The sequence below is a fragment of the Uloborus diversus genome, chromosome 1 (genome assembly GCF_026930045.1).
Source record: "Uloborus diversus isolate 005 chromosome 1, Udiv.v.3.1, whole genome shotgun sequence".
Taxonomy (NCBI): domain Eukaryota; kingdom Metazoa; phylum Arthropoda; class Arachnida; order Araneae; family Uloboridae; genus Uloborus; species Uloborus diversus.
In genome coordinates, this window is record NC_072731.1 from 50652617 (window position 1) to 50675191 (window position 22575).

General features: G+C 33.6%; 1 protein-coding gene across 1 annotated transcript in view; it reads left to right on the forward strand.

The window, feature by feature from the left end:
- The window catches only part of LOC129229570 (polypeptide N-acetylgalactosaminyltransferase 13-like), a 224552-nt gene that overhangs the window by 127553 nt on the left and 74424 nt on the right, over positions 1-22575 (forward strand). Inside the window, exon 4 of the mRNA XM_054863906.1 lies at positions 18308-18476. Coding sequence (XP_054719881.1) covers positions 18308-18476 — 169 coding nt within the window. The remainder of the gene's footprint in view (positions 1-18307; positions 18477-22575) is intronic.

Here is a 22575-nt window from a genome sequence, read left to right on the forward strand (position 1 = left end):
AAGTATCAACAGATTAATCTTTTTAAACATGAGAAGATTAATTTCATGTTTTTTAAATTTGTATATGCTTAAATATAGTGCTTTCGTTTCTAAATCAATACTACTTTGTTCTTTATACTTATTGCTATTTTAGTTTTATGGGTAAGGAAGAAACTCGATTTTTAATCACGTCAAAAAGATGTGTTTTAAATTCTTTTACTTAAAACAGAAAACAAAAGCAAGTAACGATTTTTTCTAATAATTATTACTGACCCAGGCAACGCCGGGTATTTTTGCTAGTATTAAATAAAATATTATTTTGGACGAATATGGCGAAATCCGAAACTTTGCTGTAGTAACTAGTGATGTGCCGGATCGTTAAAAAAGTAGATACGTATGATCTTTTCGCTTTATTCTTTTTAAATTAATTTTCAAAGTCTTGTGGATATTCTGGCCCACGTAGAAAGAAATGAGAATTCAAGAAGCATTACTAAACGTCAAAGATTAATGCAAACTACGTAGTTCGTAGTTCTAAGCAGCTATTTCCACGATGTTGAATTCGATATTTATCAATTCTTGATAAAACTAAATAATAATTGTGGCCTGACAAGAACAACAATTAATGCTAGATTCTTTTCAGTTGATTGACCATTATTTCTTTTTACTTATCGAATTCTGTAATCTTACTACCATTTTATTCCACTCATGATAAAAATTAAAAATGGTTTAACTAAAAACGCGAAATCTCGCCAAGACTACTTTGCTCGCACAATACTAAAACTATAACCCTAAACAAATTTGGCGAAACCTTTCAGCTGAGAATAAAAGGAATCAAGTAAATTCTTTCTCGGTGAAACATTTTTCATTTTGTTCAAGAAAATATTTTGCATATCGTCCATTCCAACTAAATGCTGCTGTAAAAGATGGTTAGTTAAATTAATTTAAGATTTAAAAAAACTCATATTCTTACAAATTCATACAAAACAATAAAAAATTTTACCTTGTATAACGTTATCCAAGTTTGTTAATCCAGTTTTCGCTTTCACCATTTTCAATCAACTCATATTTTAGAAGGAAATAAAGAAAACTAACATTATTTTGAGAAGCTCGAGAATACTACTAACGGACGAATTAATTTCTGTAGCTGAAAGAAAACTAAGACTCATCGATTGCGTTAATAAATACTCAGAACAAACTGCCTGTGTTTACGTCAACAGACACACGTGGAACGCAACGTGGCAATGTTTTAGTTTCATCGGCAGTTTTGTAAATCACCGCAAGGTAGCGTATTCGAGCGCTGGAGTTCCGAATGATTTTCTTTACACATTTTAATAAAAGCACTGTTACGGACAGTTGAGAGAAGCACTGAATAATAATTTGATTGGAGGAAAGCCACAAAAATTGTGTCAAGTGACATATATTCAAGAATTAATTAAAAGAATAACTTAATAACTTAAAGAATAACTTAAATAAAAGAAAAAAAACACCATGCAAAATTACCCTTCCAAGCAATGACGACAGATATTAAAATACTTTAAAAAATTAAAATGCGGATGGATTTTAAAAGCGTGTAACCATGGAAGCATGAGATAAAATTGGTTTAAGAATTGAAAATGAGAATAATGGATTCAAAAAGCGTTACCGTGGAAACGCGAAAAAAAAATGGTTGACAACCTGAATCAAAATGACATAATTCGAAATTGATTTAAAAACGCTTGTAACTTTTTTTCCTTTGAAGATAGAAGCTATTTTTTTCGACCGCAGGTCAAGAGAGATCTGGAGTAAAAAATTTCGCTTTTTCCAATGCTGTGAAAAAGAAAACTGTGAGACAATTCCTTCACTTTTTATTGAAAGATTTAATGAAGAAAGTAGTGCCTAAATTTCAGCTAAGCCTAAAAAAGTTCGAGCTAAAAACGCAAATAACTTCCGCCGTATTTAAGTTGAGCATTTAAACAAATTGCGTAGAATGCGGAAAATTCCACCCTTTCTAACGATATATAATATTAATATGTGCAAGTAATTTTTCACCCCTTTAATAGCCAAAAATAGGCAATTTACTTGAAATTTGGGCTTAAATTTGAATAAAAAAAGAACTATTTATCGGATTTTTTCGAATTATAGCCTATGTTACTCAGTGAGAAAACACCTTTCATGTAGTGAAAGAATTTTTCAAATAGGTGCAGTGGTTCCGGAGATTACCTCGAACATATAAACACACAAAAATCCGCCCTCTCTCTTTATAATATTAGTAAAGATAAAGCTGAAAGTCTCTGTCCGGAGGATGTCTGTAGGATGTCTGGATCTCTGTGACGCGCATAGCGCCTAGACCGTTCGGCCAATTTTCATGAAATTTGGCACAATGTTAGTTTGTAGCATGGGGGTGTGCACCTCGAAGCGATTTTTCGAAAATTCGATGTGGTTCTTTTTTTATTCCAATTTTAAGAACAAAAATATCATAACATGAACGAGTAAATTACGAAATTATCATAACGTGTAACCATAACATGGGCACAAGCCAATTGGCAAGATAGGAAATTATCATAACGTGAAACCGTAACATGGGCACAAGCCAATTGGCAAGATAGGAAATTATCATAACGTGGAACCGTAACATGGGCACAAGCCAATTGGCGAGATACGAGATTATCCTAACGTGGTACCGTAACATGGGTACAAGCCAATTGGCGAGAAAATTCACCACACATTATTTGTAAATATACAGGTGATCCAAAAGACCTTTTAATTTTTCAATTACGAGCAAAGCTGTGCGGGTACCACTAGTGTTAAATAGCCAAACATGAAGACAGGAAAATTTCGAATCCATCGATACCTGGTTCGATGGTCAGTTTACTGGCGTTCGGTAAGTAACTTGGACATACATACATACATGCATTGGTACATGCGCTCAGTTTTTAATTATCTATAGTAATATTATAAAGAGAGAGGACGAATTTTTGTTTGTTTATATGTTCGAGGTAATCTCCGGAACCACTCTACCTATTTGAAAAATTCCTTCACTGTATGAAAGGTGCCTTCTTACTGAGTGACATAGGCTATAATTCGAAAAAGATCCGATAAATAGTTCTTTTTTTTTATTCCAATTCAGGCCCTAATTTCACGCAAATTGCCTTTTTTTTTCTTAAATCTTTCACTTAACTTTCTTCATTAACTCTTTCAATAAAAAGTGAAGGAATTGTCCCACAGTTTTCTTTTTGACCCAATTGAAAAAAGCGACATTTTTTACCCCAAAAATATCTGGACCTATGGTCGAAAAACTAATCTTCTATCTTCGAAGGAAAAAAAGTTACACAAGCCGTTAAAATAAAAGTTCGAATAAATCTCATCTCCATTAAAATTATTAACGTTTTGTTTCGCATTGCCATGGTTACGTCTTATAGCTTCGTTTCCTGTTTTCTTTAAGGTCCATAAACTTGGCACTACGGAATTATAAGCAGTGGAGAAATGTTTTCGCTAATTATGCATATTTTACGATCTACGTTATGATAATTCCCCCGGACAATGTAGAAATTGCGGGAAGATTTTGAGAACTAGGAGTCTTAGAAATTTTCCCAATTCTCACTAAATTTGTGGACGCCAAAGACCAAGAGCTAATGTACTTCTGCTATGGCCTTGCTGATAGTGACAGAAGCAAACGATTATAGCCCATAATATTGACGATAGCGCCAAAGCCCCAGCTATCAAAATATCTTCGAAGTTAATAATGAAAAGAAACCAGTGCATCGTAAAAGCAGGGGGATAGATGTTGTATTTGTACGCGCTTTTACATTTAATTCTAAAGAAGAACATTGCTATGATTTAGCTTTCAAAACTTAACAACATCCAAACAAAATATCAATGTGAAAGGTAGCCAAGTTCGGTCGAAATGAGGTTCTGGGTAGACGTGTCACCGACGAGATTCAGATCTCAACGGATAACAAGTTCCATAGCAGTTCCTCATGGAAATTAGACTGCCCCGTATTCTTCAGTTCATTTTGAAAACAATTTTTTACTTTCTTTGATCCCGGATTTAAACTTTGCAAGTTACTGTATAATTGGAGTAGTCAAATGTTTAGGAAATTGTTATTTTGAGATTATAAATCTAAGTTTAGTGATATTTCTATTTCTTTGCTTTTTATTGGCAGCATCTTTCGGATTAGAAAGTTAAAAGTTCTTATCATATTTTTTAAACTTTAAACGCTTTTCTAGGACGATTTTAAATGATTCTAAGCATATATAAATCAAATGCTATTTTCTTTGAAAGAGAGATTTTGACAGACAGGTGTAATCTTTATATCAGGATTTTTTATTTTTTTTAATTGCTTTATCGACTATGTTTGGAGCTTAAACAAAATTATATGTGCACATTTTAACTAACGAAACAGAATCTTTATTTTTATTTCGGAGTGGAAAAGGAAATTTACACTTGCTCTAAAAGTTTTTTATTTAATTTTATAGCACGAGCAGAACCGTGCAGGTACTGCTGGTATAAGATAAATGCGATCAGTTTGTCTTTTTTTGACCAATTTGTTCAATCACGTAAAAATAAAGTGTTATCTAATTTAATGACTTAAATATTTATGAATATTTTATTGATTGATTTAAAAATGTTTAAAAGGCATTTATTAATTATTTATTAATTTATAAATTATTTATTTGATAAGTCAAGATACTTTACATTTGATTATGTTTTAAGAAAAATAAGTGCTTTAATACTGTTGATTACTTTTTTTCTCTATTTCCTGAAAATGACTGAATTAAGTTAGCATGACTATCATTATTTTTTGGCATGCCCACAACTAAGCGAGTGTGGACATTGCTGGTGAAATCAGTGTATTCCATTTTAATGCAAAAAATATCTAAAAATCGTAGTTGATAATGAAAATTTCACAACTATAAAAATACAATTTCTAAGTTTTAACATCGTGAGAATTAGTTTTCTCCATGAACCAGAACTGTAACGGCACAGTTAAACAACAATCCATTTATTAGGTTCTGCAGTAAACTCTAAGGGTCCAATTTCACTCATATTGTGTAAAGGAATATCCATTCATTTTCCCTTGAACTGTTTTTGCATTTCTAAGCGTTATTGTTCAGTAAATAATATGTAAATCGTAATGAAGTTACAACTAGTAAGGGTCCTTTTTTACATATGTAAATATACTAAATCAGTTAATGTTATTCTGGTTTCGTAAGTACTTTTTGCACCTTTAACGAGAATTCCTTCAGCAACTCGCATAATGACAAAGAAGTTCGCCAATAAATTTTCAAAAAAATAATAAAGAAAAAAAGAAAAAGCTGCAAATTTTGTTTCTCGAAGAAAACTTCCCTTAATTCCATTCTCTCCACCAAGTAGAAAATTCAATTTGTCACTTTCTGGACCTTTTTCCAAACAAAAAAAAATGCTTTTCGTGATTACAAATAGACTGAAAAGCGCCTGTAGGAAAAGTTGTAGAATAAAGTGCTCAGCGAAATAAAATATTTTTAAGATACCGACCTCTGTTGTTGTTCTAATTTTAAGGTGTCTTCTGCAATACTTCTGCACTAAGATTGTTTGGTGAACTTAAAACATTTTGAAAATGCTTGAAAAATGAAATATGTGATTTGCACATGCAATATTTGAGCGAAATGTAAAAGATTTTAAAGATAAATACTTAATTCCATTGCAGTTTTAAGTTAAACAAAAAGTATGGAAGTAAGTTTTTCGGCATTATTTACTACAGCATATTCACCAAATCTCTTCAGGCAGTTTTAAAATGTTTGTAGAAATTTTTAAAAAAAAATCGTGAATAAGGTTTGAACAGAATGAAATATCTGTAAAATGTTGCAACGTCTCTTCTTGAACTGTTAAACGATGAAACAATCGAGGATTTTCAGCTATTTCTACGAAACAAATACTTCAGTTATTTGAGGCAGTGAGGAGCTAAGAAATGTAAATTTATTCACCAAATCTTTTTAGACAGTTTTAAAATACTTGTGGAAATTTTTAAAAAAATGCGTATACCGTCGCCTCAGAGCAACACTAATACATCTCTTCCGAGAAATAACCTACTGTTGCCCTGAGGCTACGATAAAAGGTTTCAACTTAATGAAATATCTGTAAAACGTTGCAACGCCTCTAGTTATATAATTTAACGGTGGAATATTCGAGGCTTTTGAGCTATTTCGTTCCTAGGTAGGTTATTGAGTTTTTTTCACTAAATCATGCTGTATAGCAGTAACCACCAGTAAGTAGTACTAATACCACGTCTTGCCCCGAAACAGGGGAGAGGTTCTATCATTCATACCGATTATCTCCAAATTTTTAATTGTTCCGCTTATATCCCTTTGCTTCTCACTGCTTCATTTGTTAAAACGTTTAAAAAATGATTGTGTAAATTTTAAAATAGGCTTCCGACCGGTAAGCGTTAAACAGAATGAAATTGTCTTAGAGATAATAACCGTTACAGTTCAAATTGATGAACGTACTGACGACCAAACGGCACGACCTTGAGGGTCACGGATTGGGACAAAATTCTAGATATAGGTCCATTCCTACTAGATATGAGCCAAGGTAAAGCGGTTTGACTGCATAGGCTCTAGTTTGGCTGCAATGAGGGTCCAAAGTTGCTAGTTTGGTCATAAAAATGCAGTGGTGTTTCCATTGGAATTTCGCTTCGACGCTATATTTGATCTTCTAACAAGTTTGGCATCTTTTTTTAGTAAAATGAGTGAAGGAAAAACACCTAGTTAATTTATGTGCATTTTTTAAGTTACTTGAAAAGTCGAAATGATTTTGTACTTTTGTTTTTTAATGTGTCATGTGCAATAAAATTGAGCTTTTCCCCCTCTCCCATTTTTTGCTTATCGTTGTGGAACATGTATGATAGCCGACAACAAATACCCAGTAAATGTTTCAATTAGCAAACGACAAATACTTTTTACTAGCAGACGATTAATATAAAAATAAATAATTAGTTTTCTTTGCAAACGATAATTATCCTGTAACTACGTTATTTCGGCATTCAAAATATTGAAATTAAAAGTAGTATCCAATTTAAATTTGAGAAACACTTTTTAAAAACTGGTATTCAAAGTAATTAATTCAAAGGTAAGTGCATACAAATGGCTCATACTGCAGCACAATAACGGGAAAAAGTTGTAAAGAATGTGATTCTGAAGGAAACTCCATTGCATTTCTGGGCCCAATTTACCATCTTTGTACCCCTGTTGCAGTCGAACTAGGGCCTATGCAGTCAAACCGCGTTACCTGGGCTCATACCTAGTGGGAATGGACATATATCTAGAATTTTGTCTGAATCCGTGACCCTCAAGTTCGTGCCGTTTGGTTTAGAGTGTTTATAAAATCTTGCACTGGATAAAGAAACATTCAATAGAAAAAAAAAACTACTTCAGGTTCAAATCTAATTCTCTTTATTTAGATACTTACCTCAAAACATTTTTTTACACAACCTTAACATACTTCTACGTGCACATCTTTCGCAGTTCTGAGAAAATTTAGACAGTTTTCAAAGCGCCAGGCACTAGCTCAGCTAGAATTTGCCTTCCGAGGTGGGTGAGGGTTTAGTCATAGTATTTCTTATATAGATATAAACAGTCATATATTATTATTCGTTCAAATTCAAAGCATATTTTAAATTCAAAATGTCTGAGAAGTTGACTCTCAAAGCCCCTGGAAAACCCCTCAAAATTCTTTTATAGACAGCATTTTCAGAACATGTTTCTCCGCTAATGTCAGTTGCTAATATTGTACCAATTGGGAAAAACTGTGGAGATAAGGATCAAAATAAGAAAATAATCGTAGATGGTAGTATTAAAAATTTTCGTTATTAGTGCAAGACTTGATAAACGCCCTGTATTTATAAGGACATAAAAACGTTTTTTGAAATAGTTCAAGTTAATACATTTTTCACATGCTAAGTGAAGCTTGAAAAATACGGTTTTCCTTATGCAAACTCTGGAATATATTGAAATATTATAATGTGCGTGTTTCGTTATAGGATAAAACATAAAGAAATATCTCCGTTTACGTTGTTTTTGTATAAAAAGTAAATAAATCTGCTTGGAAATTTCTTGAGTGTTTTTGCTTTTGAAATTCGGAAAATAAAATGTGTGTCTGTAAAAAGATTTCAATGAAATGTATAAGTTTAAAAAGGAAACAAAATAAATATAAAAAAGCATCAACTGCAAGTTTAAATTATAAATAAAATATAAACAAAGTTTTTTACATTAAGCTTGCATAAAAATTTCTTAGGATGAAACATTTAAGAAATGTTTTTAAAGTATGTGATTTGTTCGTGCAAAAATTGAGCAAAAAGTAATTTCAAAAAATATATCTTGAATCATTCACATGTAGTTTTAAGTTAAGTATAAAATAAAATACAGATGGGATAGTGTTCATTACTTCTGTAAATTCCGTTCTTTTGTAATCCTGTTATCAAGGGTTTTTTTTTTTTATATGTTTGCGTGAATGGAATTTCAAATACTGTAAAAGCACTTACTTTTTGCGAGTCATAACTATCGCGAAAATGCAGATATCAATGATTTTGCGGTCTGAAAATTTCGCGAATTTTTTATTTGAACAGAACCAAAAGTTGAGTCCATGTATAAAGTTGAATTATTTCACGAAGCTTAAACTTTCCCGATTAAGACGAGCTTGCAAAAATAAGTGCTTTTACACTATATTTTATTTTGTGTTTTTACAGAGACATTTCGAATGTTGTTATAATGTAAGGTAAAATACACTGCGGCGTCCTTTCCCTCATTTCTCCAAAAAAAAATTATGTATGTAGTCAACTTTGTCGACATTTCTTTAAACATTTTCTATCTTCATAATCACTAAAGTTTAATTTATAACTGATTAATGTAATTCAGAAAATAACTACAAATCAGTTCCTTGATAGCTATTAGTGTCTAAAACTAAGTTTTATCATTTCGAGTAATGAATAAAATTACATTGCTTATGTTTGAATCTACTTCCAAAAATTATTATTTCCATCGAAACGAACACTAATTGAAACGTGGACGTAGAATTTGACCTATCGAATTTTTGCAATTTAATTAAAAGAGGAACTAGACAACCTGTTAGCGCACGAAGTTTTGAATCACTGATTAAAAGAATCAACCCATAGTGACTTCAGCTTTCAAACCCGTCAAGCGCACTTTAATTATTACGGCACGTTTGTTCTACTAATGATGTCTTGGGAAACAAATTGTAACTCCTCTTTAAGCAGTTTCAGGGTACTCTGGGGAAGAAGATTTAAACAATTACTTGCGTTGATGGAAGCTTTATTTAATTAAAATTGCAGAAGTTAATTTCTTGATTCGGAAAATTAAGTGAAAAGCCTGTTAATGAAATTTAAAAGAAAATTTTGCTTTAGCTGGATGAATAACGGTCTTATTTGCGGATTAAAATAACTTTATGACGTTTTTTCAACTGCTTTTCTTTGAAGTGATTCTTTTTTTAGCTTTCTTAGACTTACTGAGATATTTCGTACATGTGGAGGTTTAATGGAGAAAAATTTAATAACGCAAAAACTGAGGGAGCAAGATTAAGTTCAACCTGATTTACAGTGATTTCGCTATTACAGTCAAGTGCTTTGTTTTGCCAATTTTTATTCTCGAGTTAAATGTAATACCTGCCAAAAGTGGCCAATCCTCTTCGAGGTTAGAGAAATATATATATACTTTTTTCAAATAATATATACTTAAAAGAGCTTTGGCATCAAAGTCAAAATTTTGAGCAAAAACACTTAAATGTTCACTGATTTTGGTTGCAGTAAAAGCTCATATTGTTACATTAGGAGACATTAACTTTGATAAAATTTGGTGCTCAACCCTCAAAGCGTCAGTTAAGTTTTTGAGGAGAGGATAAAAATGCCTTCTTTGATGCTTGAAATAGGGCGTAAATGCCAACCTAGGACAAAGTTCCATCTTCTAGCAATGTTATGGAGAACGAGTAGGTGGGGGGAGGCAGCTTACTAGTTAAGGATATATACTGGGAATACAGAAGATCAAGCTGCAAAGAAGAGTGATGCGTTTACACGACTAATCCAGCCGTGAAGCAAATGAAAATTCCTATTACAAAATCTAAAAAATCTGCTTATTGTAGTAAATTTTCTCCCAGTTCAAGCGCCAAAGGAGACATTTTTCTCTCATTAAAATACTTAACTGACCTTTTTAGACTTGCACATCAAATTTTCTTCAAAGTTTGTGAACTGAATTTACTCCCCATTTCAGGCACAGAAGGAAGCATTTTTGCCCTCTCCAAGAATGCTTAGCTAATCTTTTGAGGTTTGAACCCTAGAACAGGAATTAATAAGTAGCGGGAACTAGCCCAATCATTGGAAAGCTTGGCAAAGAGCTCACGTAATGTGACTCAACAACGACGAATGATTGACACGTTTTGCTTGGAACTAGCGGAGGAAACCTGATTTCTTCCAATGCTTATCTTTAAAAGCTATCACGTGACTTGGGGTTTTTCCTTCACGAATGAAAGTCTTCACTTCCCTCCATTTTATCTCTTCTCAATGGTTTGAACATGCTAATCAAAGTACATCATTTTTAACATCTCCTAACTCAAAAGTATGACATATTTGTTGTGACTAAAATTAATGAACATTTTAGTATTTTTACTCAAAATTTTGAAAAATTGAGGCCGTACTTTTCACAGATGACATTTCATTTGAAAAAAAAATTACATCATAATGTTCCTGAGGATTGGCCACTTTTGACAACATTTCGCTCCAGAAAAAAAACTTCAAAACGAAGCACTCTAGCGCCCATACTTGAAACAGTAATTAACTATTACCTTTAGTAGCATATTAATTATATGTTTTCCGTTTGAACAAAACATTCTATTTCATGGAAGACCTTTGATACTTCACCTCAGGACAAGGTATAGACAGGGGCGAATACAGACTGCCATTTTAGGGGGGGGGAGGTAATACTGAGGAAGCAAAGGAACCTACCCAACGAACGAACCTACGCTTCTGGGTGCAAAAAATTTCTGAAACTGCTTTGGTGTCGAGTTGGCCAGGAATAATGTATCAAAAAGGGAAACACGTTACTAATTAATTTCATAAGCGATGAAAAGAAGTTAACATTTCAAATGTTCTCTTTTACATTTTTCAATGGCTCATCATAAGCTTAATGCAATCGTTTGTATTTTACTCATTGTTTGAATAAAATGTGGGTATATAGTAGTATCGACGGGTTAGGGAAGGTCATGACCCCCAGACACACCCCTGTATCTTTCCCTGTGTGGATACAGGGTGGATATAGCTCTTTAAAAAAATTTGTTGTCTCAAGTTAGATTCTCTTCCATAACTTGAGACACTTAACGTTTTATTTTCTTCTTTTATGTATGCAGAAATAGATAATAGCTTGGAGCACCATTTATCACAGTAAATTTTATTTTACTACTAAATAAAGAAAAAATAATATTAGATCGAAAAAATAGTCTTGTTGTTTTTCAGGAATTTCAGAATGTATTCTTGCCCCCAAAAATATTGATTGTCTCCCCAGCCTTCTTAATTCTTTTGAATGTAATCTTCCCACTTTACTCTCTTCATTTGGAAACAAAAAAGTATGTGCGCCGAAAAAATTGTTCATGCAGCTGATTCTCAGCTCTCTATTTTTCTAACTTCATATTTATTTTCATTCCTTCATCATATGTGGAAAGAAAATTAACAAATTAGTCTCATCTATACTTTGAGATTCGTTTTCATTAATATGGAACTTACATTTGTAATACTTTGGCAAAACGTCTTTTGTTCATCGACAAATACCAATTTTTTACTAATGGCAAACTTTCCTCTTGTAACGGTATGACAAATTTATTGTCATCGGAAAAGTTATGTTTTCATTTTTTTGTGCATGTGTTTCTCAGCATAATTTAAAGCTTGTTTAGAACAACCTGTTGTATATGTACTATTTTATTTACAAACATGACAGCGCAAGGACGATCTACATTACGAGAGAGACGAAATAACACCCTGGCCATCAGTGGGAATCAAACACAACCTCCGGCAAAAAAAAAAACAAAAAAAAAAATGCTTCGATCTCTTACAAGTGCTTCAACTTACTCATAAAGCTGAAGCATTAAATTTTAATTCATATAACCTCAAAAGATAACTATTTAATAGTATACAGGATTAATATCCTTCAGTACCATTCATTTCTTACTAGTGGAACACTGACAGATGTACAAGTACCCAAAGTAAATTCGTCGAAATGTCACAAATTTAGGGTATTATCCCAAATATGAGCCACTTGACGAACTTTTTATTTGCTCTGTCTTTGGCATAGAGTAGAGCCGCTATATAGACAGGCCGACGCATGGAGCTTAAGTTTAGCCATTTTGGATCGTATTTTTCATTGTTGCACTGCTTGGGTTACCACAGCAAAGTGTTGGATTTCGCCAAATTTGCAGAAAATAATATTTTATTTTATAAACAATTCATGTGCCGCTAATAATTGCTTACAGTGAACAATCACCAACGCGATAACTCGCCAGAAAAGACAACCACTCAAACACGCGCTCCGATCCAAAAAGGCTGATCTTAAGCTGATGCGTCGGCTTGTATATTGTATAGGGGCCTTAGCATAGAGTAAAGAAATTACATTTAGAGGCTCCGCTATGCTAAGAAATTGAAGCCGGAAGTTACACCGCTGTATCCCAAGATCCTTAGCTTCTTGCTAAATATCTTGAGATACATTTTTATTCAAAACATTTCACTACTGAATCTTATTTGGTTATTAATTTAAACTTAGATATTGTTTCAAGTTTTTGAGGCACGTTTTTGAAATTGCATTACAACACGAATTAAAATGTAAACCAATCCGTTAGCTACTGCATTTGGTTGTTATCATAAACCCCACCCATAATTGCACCGCTGTATCCCATAAAATTCCGGCATCAATTTCATCTCCTTTTTACCATAGACTGGGCCTCTCTATGTAAATTTCTTTACTCCATGGTATTTGGTGAATGGGACAAGCTTTTTAATCGATGCCAAAAACAAAAATGCACAATAGCAATAAATTATGAAGTTAATTGTTAATGAATTAACAAATTAATTTCAAGGCTGAACTTCAGTAAGCATAGAATGGTAGGTTTTTCAAGGCTTTCCTTTAAGTCATCAGTTTAAAAGCTTTTTTGAAATCTTTTTCGTTCTACAACCGATTCGGGAAATTTTTTTAAACCGATTGATTTAGTTTTTGACCCGGTTGGTTGATAAAATCATAAAGTAGTGCTGGTTTAGAAAATATCCACTGAAATGGAACACAGATTTTAAAATTTTGGATTTGGAATACTTCAATTAAAAAAAAAAATCAACAAGCTGACGTAAGTCAATCCTTTTGTTCTGAAAAACTTGTGCTCCATGTCCAACTAATTTATTTGCAATTTAATCATGGTAAGGAGGACTATTTTCTTAATATTTTCTAAACAATTTAATCTTCAAAATGCCTTTTTTTTCTTTATTATCTAAAAAGTTTCTCTTGTCGTGAATTTGCTTTTAAAGTCTCGTAAGCAGTTCGGAAACTCTTATCTTTGCCTTAAACAAAAAAGAAATTAATCCTTTTCTGAATCTGATTATAGCCGAATTCAATCATACCTACTCGATTCAAACTGCACTGATTGAAATGCAATCGAATCATATTCCGTTGAGAAAAAGAGCAGTGGCGAACTTGATGAAGTAAAAAGAGCAAATATCGATGCTCACTTGATTCTAACTTGAATTATCCCGAGGACATAATCTCGTCAAAGAAAGAGGGCGCTTTTGCAGATTTTTTTTCTAACATGTCTCATCAAATTTGAAATGCATTTTTTACGATTTCGATGCTGAAAGGATTTTTTTTTTTTTTTTTTTGCATAAAATATAGCCAGTACGTTCTTGAATTCTTTTCTAGTTTCGTAGTAGATTACTTTTTCAAAGCAGTCTTAATTTAAGATTTAAATCGCATGAGAAAATAGGAAATTTTCTCTGACGAGAATCTGGTAAAACTAAAATTTGTACGAGTTATTTATTGAATGAATGTCATCTGAAATATATTGGTATTCACGTATCATTCCCATTTAAATATTTATCACCCATAAAAATTCTTTATAAAGCGGGTATGTGTAACTGATTTTTTCCCCTCTTTAAAGAAAATGAGCAATTTTATTTTTTTATATTTTACTTTTAACTTACTTTTATTTTTAGGGAAATAAAAGTAAGGAAATTCGGGGAAAGTCACCAAATTAACAGGATTAAAAGTAACCCAAATTTACTCATAGTAGTATTTCATTTTGTTCCAGAATTTGCCTATGACAGCCGCTTTTGTCAATAGGCCCCTAATGCAGGGCAAAGACAGAACTTGCGAATCCAACCTCACCTTGCTGCGGACACTCGCTGATGACACAAATTTACTTTCTCTATCAGTTTGCTGGCATTCTCAAATCCAATGAGAAACATCTGAAAGAAAAAATGTTAGCCAATATCAATATTTCTATTATAAAGATTTCTAAAACTAATCGTTCCTCTGTCGCGGTTTGCGACAGCCGAGACAGTTTAACAAATGTTCTACGGATCACTTTTAGGCGTTATTGTATTATATTTTTATTCTTTTCGTTCTTGTTGTTACAATTTTAGATTTCAGAACAGCAACATCAAGTTTCTTAAATCACGAAAAGCTATTCTATATATTTACCATACTTCATTGGTTGGGGGCCTCCGTGGCTCTATTGTAAAAGCTTCGCTTCACATACCGGAGGTTGCGGGTTCGATTCCCGCCGGTGCCCTAGGTGTAATTTCCTCTCTATATGCTGTAAATCCTTCTTGTGTTGTCTTCTCTGTTAATAAAGAAGTCCAACTTTTCGAGGCAATGGCACCAATCTTTCCGTAGTAGTTTATTACGGACACGTCAACAACAGCAACTTCATTGGTTTAGAAAACTGTCTACAAAGTCGAATTCAAAAACTAAAAATTCGTATGAAAAGTAATCTAATAATGAAATAAAAATTATTTAGTTGAACTATTTTCTTTGAAATGGTTCTTCTTTTCTTTAGCAGAACTCGCGAGTTATGAATGATATATTTGCTCATTTACAAAAATCATCAACATTTATTTTCATTTTCTTTTACATGTATTGTAATTGTCGTATATTTGTAGTATTTAGACACACAGTAAAAAGAAATACATTTTATAGCGTGTTAACATGAAGAGATGCGTACTACAGTTTTCGTCATTCTATCAACAAACACAAAAACGAAATGAGTTGAGCTGTCTCGTCTCTCAATGACCAATTAGTATGTTGTGGCCATCACGAAACTTTCTTCTATATCTTTCTTACAAATTCTGATCCCTCCCCATGCTTGACGAGGAAGCAATATTCCCAACAAAAACAAAATTACGCAAAAACTTGAAGACCATCCCAATGTCCGAATTATCTCAAAAGCAAAGCAAAGAGCGAAAATTGAAAGTTATTTTTAAAGCCTTGCTTAAATTAATTACAAATATTTTATTTTTTAAGAAACATAAGAAGGCAACAGCTAAAAATTTTAAATCATTGAGATAATATTTCCGATCATTTCCCAACAATGGGATCGTTTCCAATATTTTAAAAGTAATTTTTTCTGAAAGAACATGCTGAAAAACATAGGATTTAACTATTTTTTAAATAATTTAAGTTTATTATTTTTAAAAAATTACCTAAATGGGTGATCTTTCATTGTTTACATTTCTTGCCGATGACGTCACAAATGATGAAATGCCATTCTGTGTTGCCATTGTCAGAGCAAAATATTTAATTCGCATCTTTACTCACGTATATTGGCAACGATATGGTTGATAGCAAGCGTAGAAAGCAATTTTAAATCGTTTCTTGATTATCATAACGTGGAAACGCGGTACAAAGATACGCCAAAAAGCATCATTTGTGACCTCATCTAGACAACGCCTTGTTTGAAAAGTCGGACATTTTAAAAAAATAATTAAAAAATAACTGTTGGAAAAATGAAAGAATTTTCTGGGTCCATGGTTTTTTTTTTTTTTTTTTTTTTGAGCAATCACGATTGCTTATTGTTTTCACTTGACAATTTTGAATTCCTATGGTTTTATTTTCCCCCCGCCTCCCTCTGCAGAACCACCGTCAGTCGGCCGCATCACTATGCTGCTCCTCTAGCGAAAACCGTCTCCAGGTTGCGTCAATTACTTGCCTACACAAACACCTACACACACGCATACATAAAGACACCTACACAAACACACACACAAACACGTACACACACAACTACCCACACATACACGTCCCCCCCACACACACATACACATATCTCCCACACACAAACAAGCATACCCCCTACACACACACACGTCTACACACACATGCATTCGTGATTGCGAAGAACATAATTTAAATTGAAAATGTCAAAGTTCAAATTATTTTTTATTTATTTATTTATTTATTTATTTATTTATTTTTTTGAGCAATCACGATTGCTTATTGCTTTTATTTGACTGTTTTGATGTCCTATGATTTTATTTTCCCGCCAGTACCCTCTGCAGCATCACCGTCGACCGGCTCCTCACGATGCTGCTCCTATAGCGAAAACCGTCTCCAGGTTGCGTACATATTCTACACACACTCGCATCCATACACAACTACATACTCACAGAAACACATACACACACAACTATATACTCACAGAAACACATACACACACATACACACACAAACACATAGACACACGCGTACATACAGACACCTACACATACACACACACATACACACAATTACCCACTCACATACCTACATACACATACCCCCACACACAAACACACACGCCTACATACACACACACACAAACACTCGTGATTGCGAAAAACATAATTTGAAAATTTTTCTTTTCTTTTCTTTTCTTTTCTTTTTTTTTTTTTTTTGCTTATTCTATCAATTTCAGTGATTAAAAAGTACTAATTTTGACTGAAGGAAACAACCCCATTAAAATCACACGAAATACGCAGACGACAGCCTATTACGGTTTATTATTCTTATTATTGCATTAATAAATCTATTTTTATTAACAAAAAAGAAAAAAAATCAGCACCTCTTGGAGCGATTGGCGCCAAAATTGAACCAACACCTGTTTACGTATAGGTTCGCATTTCTACCTAATTTCATCCAGAACGTAGCATTACTTCTTGAGATATTGCGCTCGCAATGAAAAAGAAAGAACGTTCGATTGCGCCACCCCCTTTTCAGCTATTGACGCCAAATCGAATCAGCTTTTATGCCTGCTAAGGGCTACTTGTCGATAATTTTTTGTTTGATTTCGTTCATTATTTCTTGAGATATAGCAGTCACAATTGCTGACAAAAAACGTTCTGTAGCTCAGCCCCAATTTAAGCTATTGACACCAAAAACTGAGCACCTACATATGTTGAGGGCAACATATGGACCAAATTTTTTTTGATTCCCCCTGTTACTTTTTGCGGAATAGCAAATCCGCATAACTCAAGAAACGTCCCATTGCTCCACCCCCCCTTAGAGGAATGCACGCCAAAAACCAATGGACTTAAGTTCACATAGGGGTTTATATGTGTACCAAATTTCGTTCGATTTCACGCTGTAGTTTTTGCTGTAGAGCGGTCACAAAAAATCGGTCACACCATACAGACACGCACACATGCACACTCACACATTTTCCAAAAATGGTCGAAACGGACTCAGCACACCTCAAAACGCTCGAATCCGTCGAAATTCGAAAATTTGCACGAATACAATACTTTCTTCTATGTATTAGATATAGAAGAAAGTAAAAATGGCTACAATTGGCGATATATTACCAAGTTTTATTCGTAATTGCTTTGTTGCCAACGTAGCAATATGATTTAAAGCGGCAAATTGAGATTTGGTGGCAAAAAATGAAATCTGAAATTTGTTTTCAGTTAGGTAGTAGTGGCGATACTTAGAGAGATTCCCACAGAATCTTCATTGAAATTGTCGATCGTTGGAAAATGAATCTCTCTACAACGGTCTTTTCAGCATCAGTTGACAGCATTAGAAGTATGAATATTTTAAATGTTATTGTTTACTCTAAGGCACTAAAAAATTGTATATTGTTTTTTATACATTTTGCATATAGTTTTTGTTGTGGCAATTTCAGATTTCAAACGATTAAAAAAAAAAAAAAACATTATCTGTTTTTACATTTGAAAGTGCTATTATCTGTGTTTAATATATTTTAATAAGTTTAGAGGAAATGTATTAGTACATGCATCCATTCTTTTGAGTTATCTTAAAATTTTTTTGCCTTCATATTTTTATGACATATATTTGTTTTCAGTGGTCAACAGCAATCCGAGCCATTGGCCTGGGGAGATGGGACGGGCAGTAGTGATACCAGCTGAAGAGGAGGAACTACGCAAAGAGAAGTTTAAACTGAACCAATTCAACTTGTTGGCTTCCGACAGAATTGCCCTTAATCGGACCTTACCAGACGTCAGAGCAGAAGGGTAAGTGATTCATTGCACTTGATAAAGAAATAAATATGACAAAATTTGCGAGACGTACTTCAAAAGTAGATGTGTTGACCAATATTTAACCGATGGCAGGTCTGAATACAATTACTAGCTAAGTAAATTTAGGCCGAAAATAGGGTCGACGCACCACAACATTTTTCAAGATAAGTTCCTGAACATGTGTAGAACCAATCCTGAAAAGTCCCCTAAGTTCCCATGTGAGCTTTTATCCAAAATGGCGGATCAAAGATGGCCGCCCAGTACTTTTTGTTTTTTCTTATTATTCGGTTAAAAAGAAAAAAAAATTAGTTCTGAAAAAATCTTTAGGCTCTAGAAGTAATATTGTTTTGATACATAACATAAAATAACCAATAAAAAATTTCTAACATATTTGTTTCGACACCAAAAATTGAAATTTCTGTGTTCTATGTAACATGCAGCAGAACACATAAGCTACTTAAATAAATATTTTTTACATTTTTTGGGGTATGTCTAAAAAATACTTTCCCTCAGATATTAGTCAATAGGTGTTATTTTTCAGATTTAAAAAATGCTATGTTATGTTTGAATTGGTGTTTTTGTTTTACCGACATTTTCCTATAAAAAGCCATAAACATATATGAGGCAGTGAGAAGCAAAGGGATGCAAGTGGCAAAATTAAAAATTTGGAGATAACCAGCATAAATAATAGGAGAACCTCTAATCTAGCTTGGTGCAAGAGATAGTACTAGTAGCCCTGGTAGACTGCTGTCCAGCATGATTTAGAGAACAAAAATCAATGGAACCTAGGACGTTATCCTTATAAGCGTTTTACTCAAAACTTGAAAATGTCCACTTACATCCCTTTGCTTTTCACTGCCTCATATGATCTGCGAATTGAGTTTTATGTCTGAAATGGGGGGGGGGGCAAAATTTTCGGTGTGAAAATTCAATGCTGATCTGTTTAGCTCTTTGAAACTACCACAAATCGTAAAATGGCTCCAAATTCCTTTTGTAATATTAAGGGATATTTAAAAAAAAAGCAAAAAAAAAAAAAAACACTCACAGTAATGATAGAAATTCGTCAAAAATCGTTCAAAACTTTTTATTTTAATAAAAAGATCATTTTTATCTCAAAACGGTATTTTTGTGTATTTTAGGCAGCAAATAGTTTTAATCTCTTCGTCTTTTTATTTATTTATTTATTTTTTTTAATTAATTATATTTTTATTTATTTTTTTTTAATTATGTTTCCATATAATTTTGTGACAATGGAAAAAATGTCGGTGAAAGATCACTGCCTTCAACTTTAAGAAGTTCTTTTGGGGAAGTCAAACTTCAGAAGAGAAAGGGGATTATTATTGAGAAATAAACGTTCTGTTCAGTCTTCCACAGTTTTTAACCAGGATGCTGCTGTTTTCAAATCAAACGATAATTTACGAGCTATCTCAAATATGAATTAGCCCCTCAACTACCCTCGCTTTTTTGTTGGATTTCTCTGAGAAAGAATAAATACACAAGCGTGGCAGCTATCATTGAATCTGTAGATCCTTTTGTTAAGCCACCCACCACCAATCTCTTCGTCCATTCAAGATGAAGGATTTCTTATGCACGCATTGTCATGGGACGAGTCAGACATATAAAACTAGTATGTTGTGGCCATCACGAAACTTTCTTCTATATTTTTCTTTTTTTTTTTTTCTGATCCCTCCCCATGCTTGACGAGGAGGCAATATTCCCAACAAAAACAAAATGACACATGCAAAAACTTGACGACTATCCCAATGTCTGAATTATTGCAAAATCAAAGCAAAGAGCGAAAACTGAAAGTTATTTTAAAAGCCTTGCTTGAATGAATTACAAATATTTTATTTGTTAACAAACATAAGATGGCAACAGTTAAAAATTTTAAATCATTGAGATAATATTTCCTACCATTTCCATACAATTAAAATCACGAGAAATACGCAGACGACAATCTATTACGATTTATCTTATTGTTGCATTAATAAAAATATTTTTATTCGCAAAAAAAAAAAAAAAAATCAACACCTCTTGGAGCGATTGGCGTCAAAATAGAACCAAAGCCTGTTTACATATGGATTCACATATATTCCAAATTTCAACCAGAACGTAGCATTACTTCTTGAGATAGGGCACTCAAAATGGAAAAAAAGAACGGGTGATTGCGCTACCCCCCTTTTTAGCTGTTGACACAAAAATAAAATCAGTTCTTATACCCACTAAGGGCTACTTGCCGATAAATTTTTCTTTCGTTCCGTTCATTATTTCTTGAGATACAGCAGTCACAATTGACGACAAAAAACGTTCTATAGCTCAACCCCCGTTTGAGTTATTGACACCAAAATTGAATCAGCACCTGTTCCTGTTAATACCAACATATGGACCAAATTTTGTTTGATTCCGCCAGTAACTTCCTGAGGAATAGCAAGCACGCGTAACTCGAAAAACGTCCCATTGCTCCACCCCCCTTGGAGGAATTCGCGCCAAAAACTAATGGGCACAAGTTCACATAGGGGCACATATGTGTACTAAATTTCGTTCGATTTCATGCGGTAGTTTTTGTTGTAGAGCGGCCACAAAAAACTGGTCACACACAGACGTGACACACATACATACACACACACATACATACATACACACACACATACATACACACACACACACAGACAGACAGACATTTTCCAAAAATGGTCGAAATGGACTCAGCACACCTCAAAACGTTCGAATCCGTCAAAATTCGAAATTCGAAAATTTGCACGAATCCAATACTTTCTTCTATATATTAGATATAGAAGAAAGTAAAAAGACATATGCCTCAAACACTACAGGTGTCTTCAGAAAAAACTTTCTTTTTATGTGAAGCAGTGGTTTTTAATGGATATGCTGGTGCTTTATCAACTAACATTGGGAAGAAACAAAGAATGGTGATGTCGAAAATGCCTGAGACTACTGCTTTTTGAAAAAAATGTAGTGGAATAACGACTATATAGACTAACTTTTTGCGGAATTTTGAGAACTGAGTAATTGCTAAATTGCAACAAAAACATGCCAGAACATCTACAGACCAGTCGCAGTAATAGGTACTGATACAGATCTGCTCTCGATTCTAAGTGAAAGAGGTATGTGTGAAACATCACTGTATTTTTTTACCCCCAACCAGTTTCATACAAAAAAAACCTTACAATCTATTGAAAGTATAAGAATCCTCGGGTCCCTTGAAGTATACAGTCAAGTCCCGACTTACGCGACGGATGCGTTCCAAGACCCCTCGCGTAAGTTGAAATTTCGCGTTGTGGAAAAGGGTATGCGTAAATTTTTTTATAAACATAGCCACTTGTAAACATCACCTAAAACTGTTTTAACCATTCCTTAACTATACATTTCCATTTCTTACATCAATAGCGGAATTTTTATTTGTATTTTTTTTTACTTTCTTCTATATCTAATATATAGAAGAAAGTATTGGATTCGTGCAAATTTTCGAATTTCGAAGGATTCGAACGTTTTGAGGTGTGCTGAGTCCATTTCGACTATTTTTGGAAAATGTCTGTCTGTCTGTGTGTGTGTGTGTGTGTATGTGTGTGTGTGTGTCACGTCTGTGTGTGACCAGTTTTTTGTGGCCGCTCTACAGCAAAAACTACCGCATGAAATTGAACGAAATTTGGTACACATATGTGCCCCTATGTGAACTTGTGCCTATTGATTTTTGGCGCGAATTCCTCCAAGGGGGGTGGAGCAATGGGACGTTTTTTGAGTTACGCGTGCTTGCTATTCCTCAGGAAGTAACTGGTGGAACCAAACAAAATTTGGTCCATATGTTGCCGCTAACAGGAGCAGGTGCTGATTCAATTTTGGTGTCATTAGCTCAAACGGTGGTTTAGTTATAGAACGTTTTTCGTCGTCAATTGTGACTGCTGTATCTCAAGAAATAACGAACGAAATCAAACAAAAATTTTTTGACAAGTAGCCCTTAGTGGGTGTAAGAGCTGATTTTATTTTGGTGTCAACAGCTAAAAAGGGGGTAGCGCAATCGCCCGTTCTTTTTTTCCATTGTGAGTGCCCTATCTCAAGAAGTAATGCTACGTTCTGG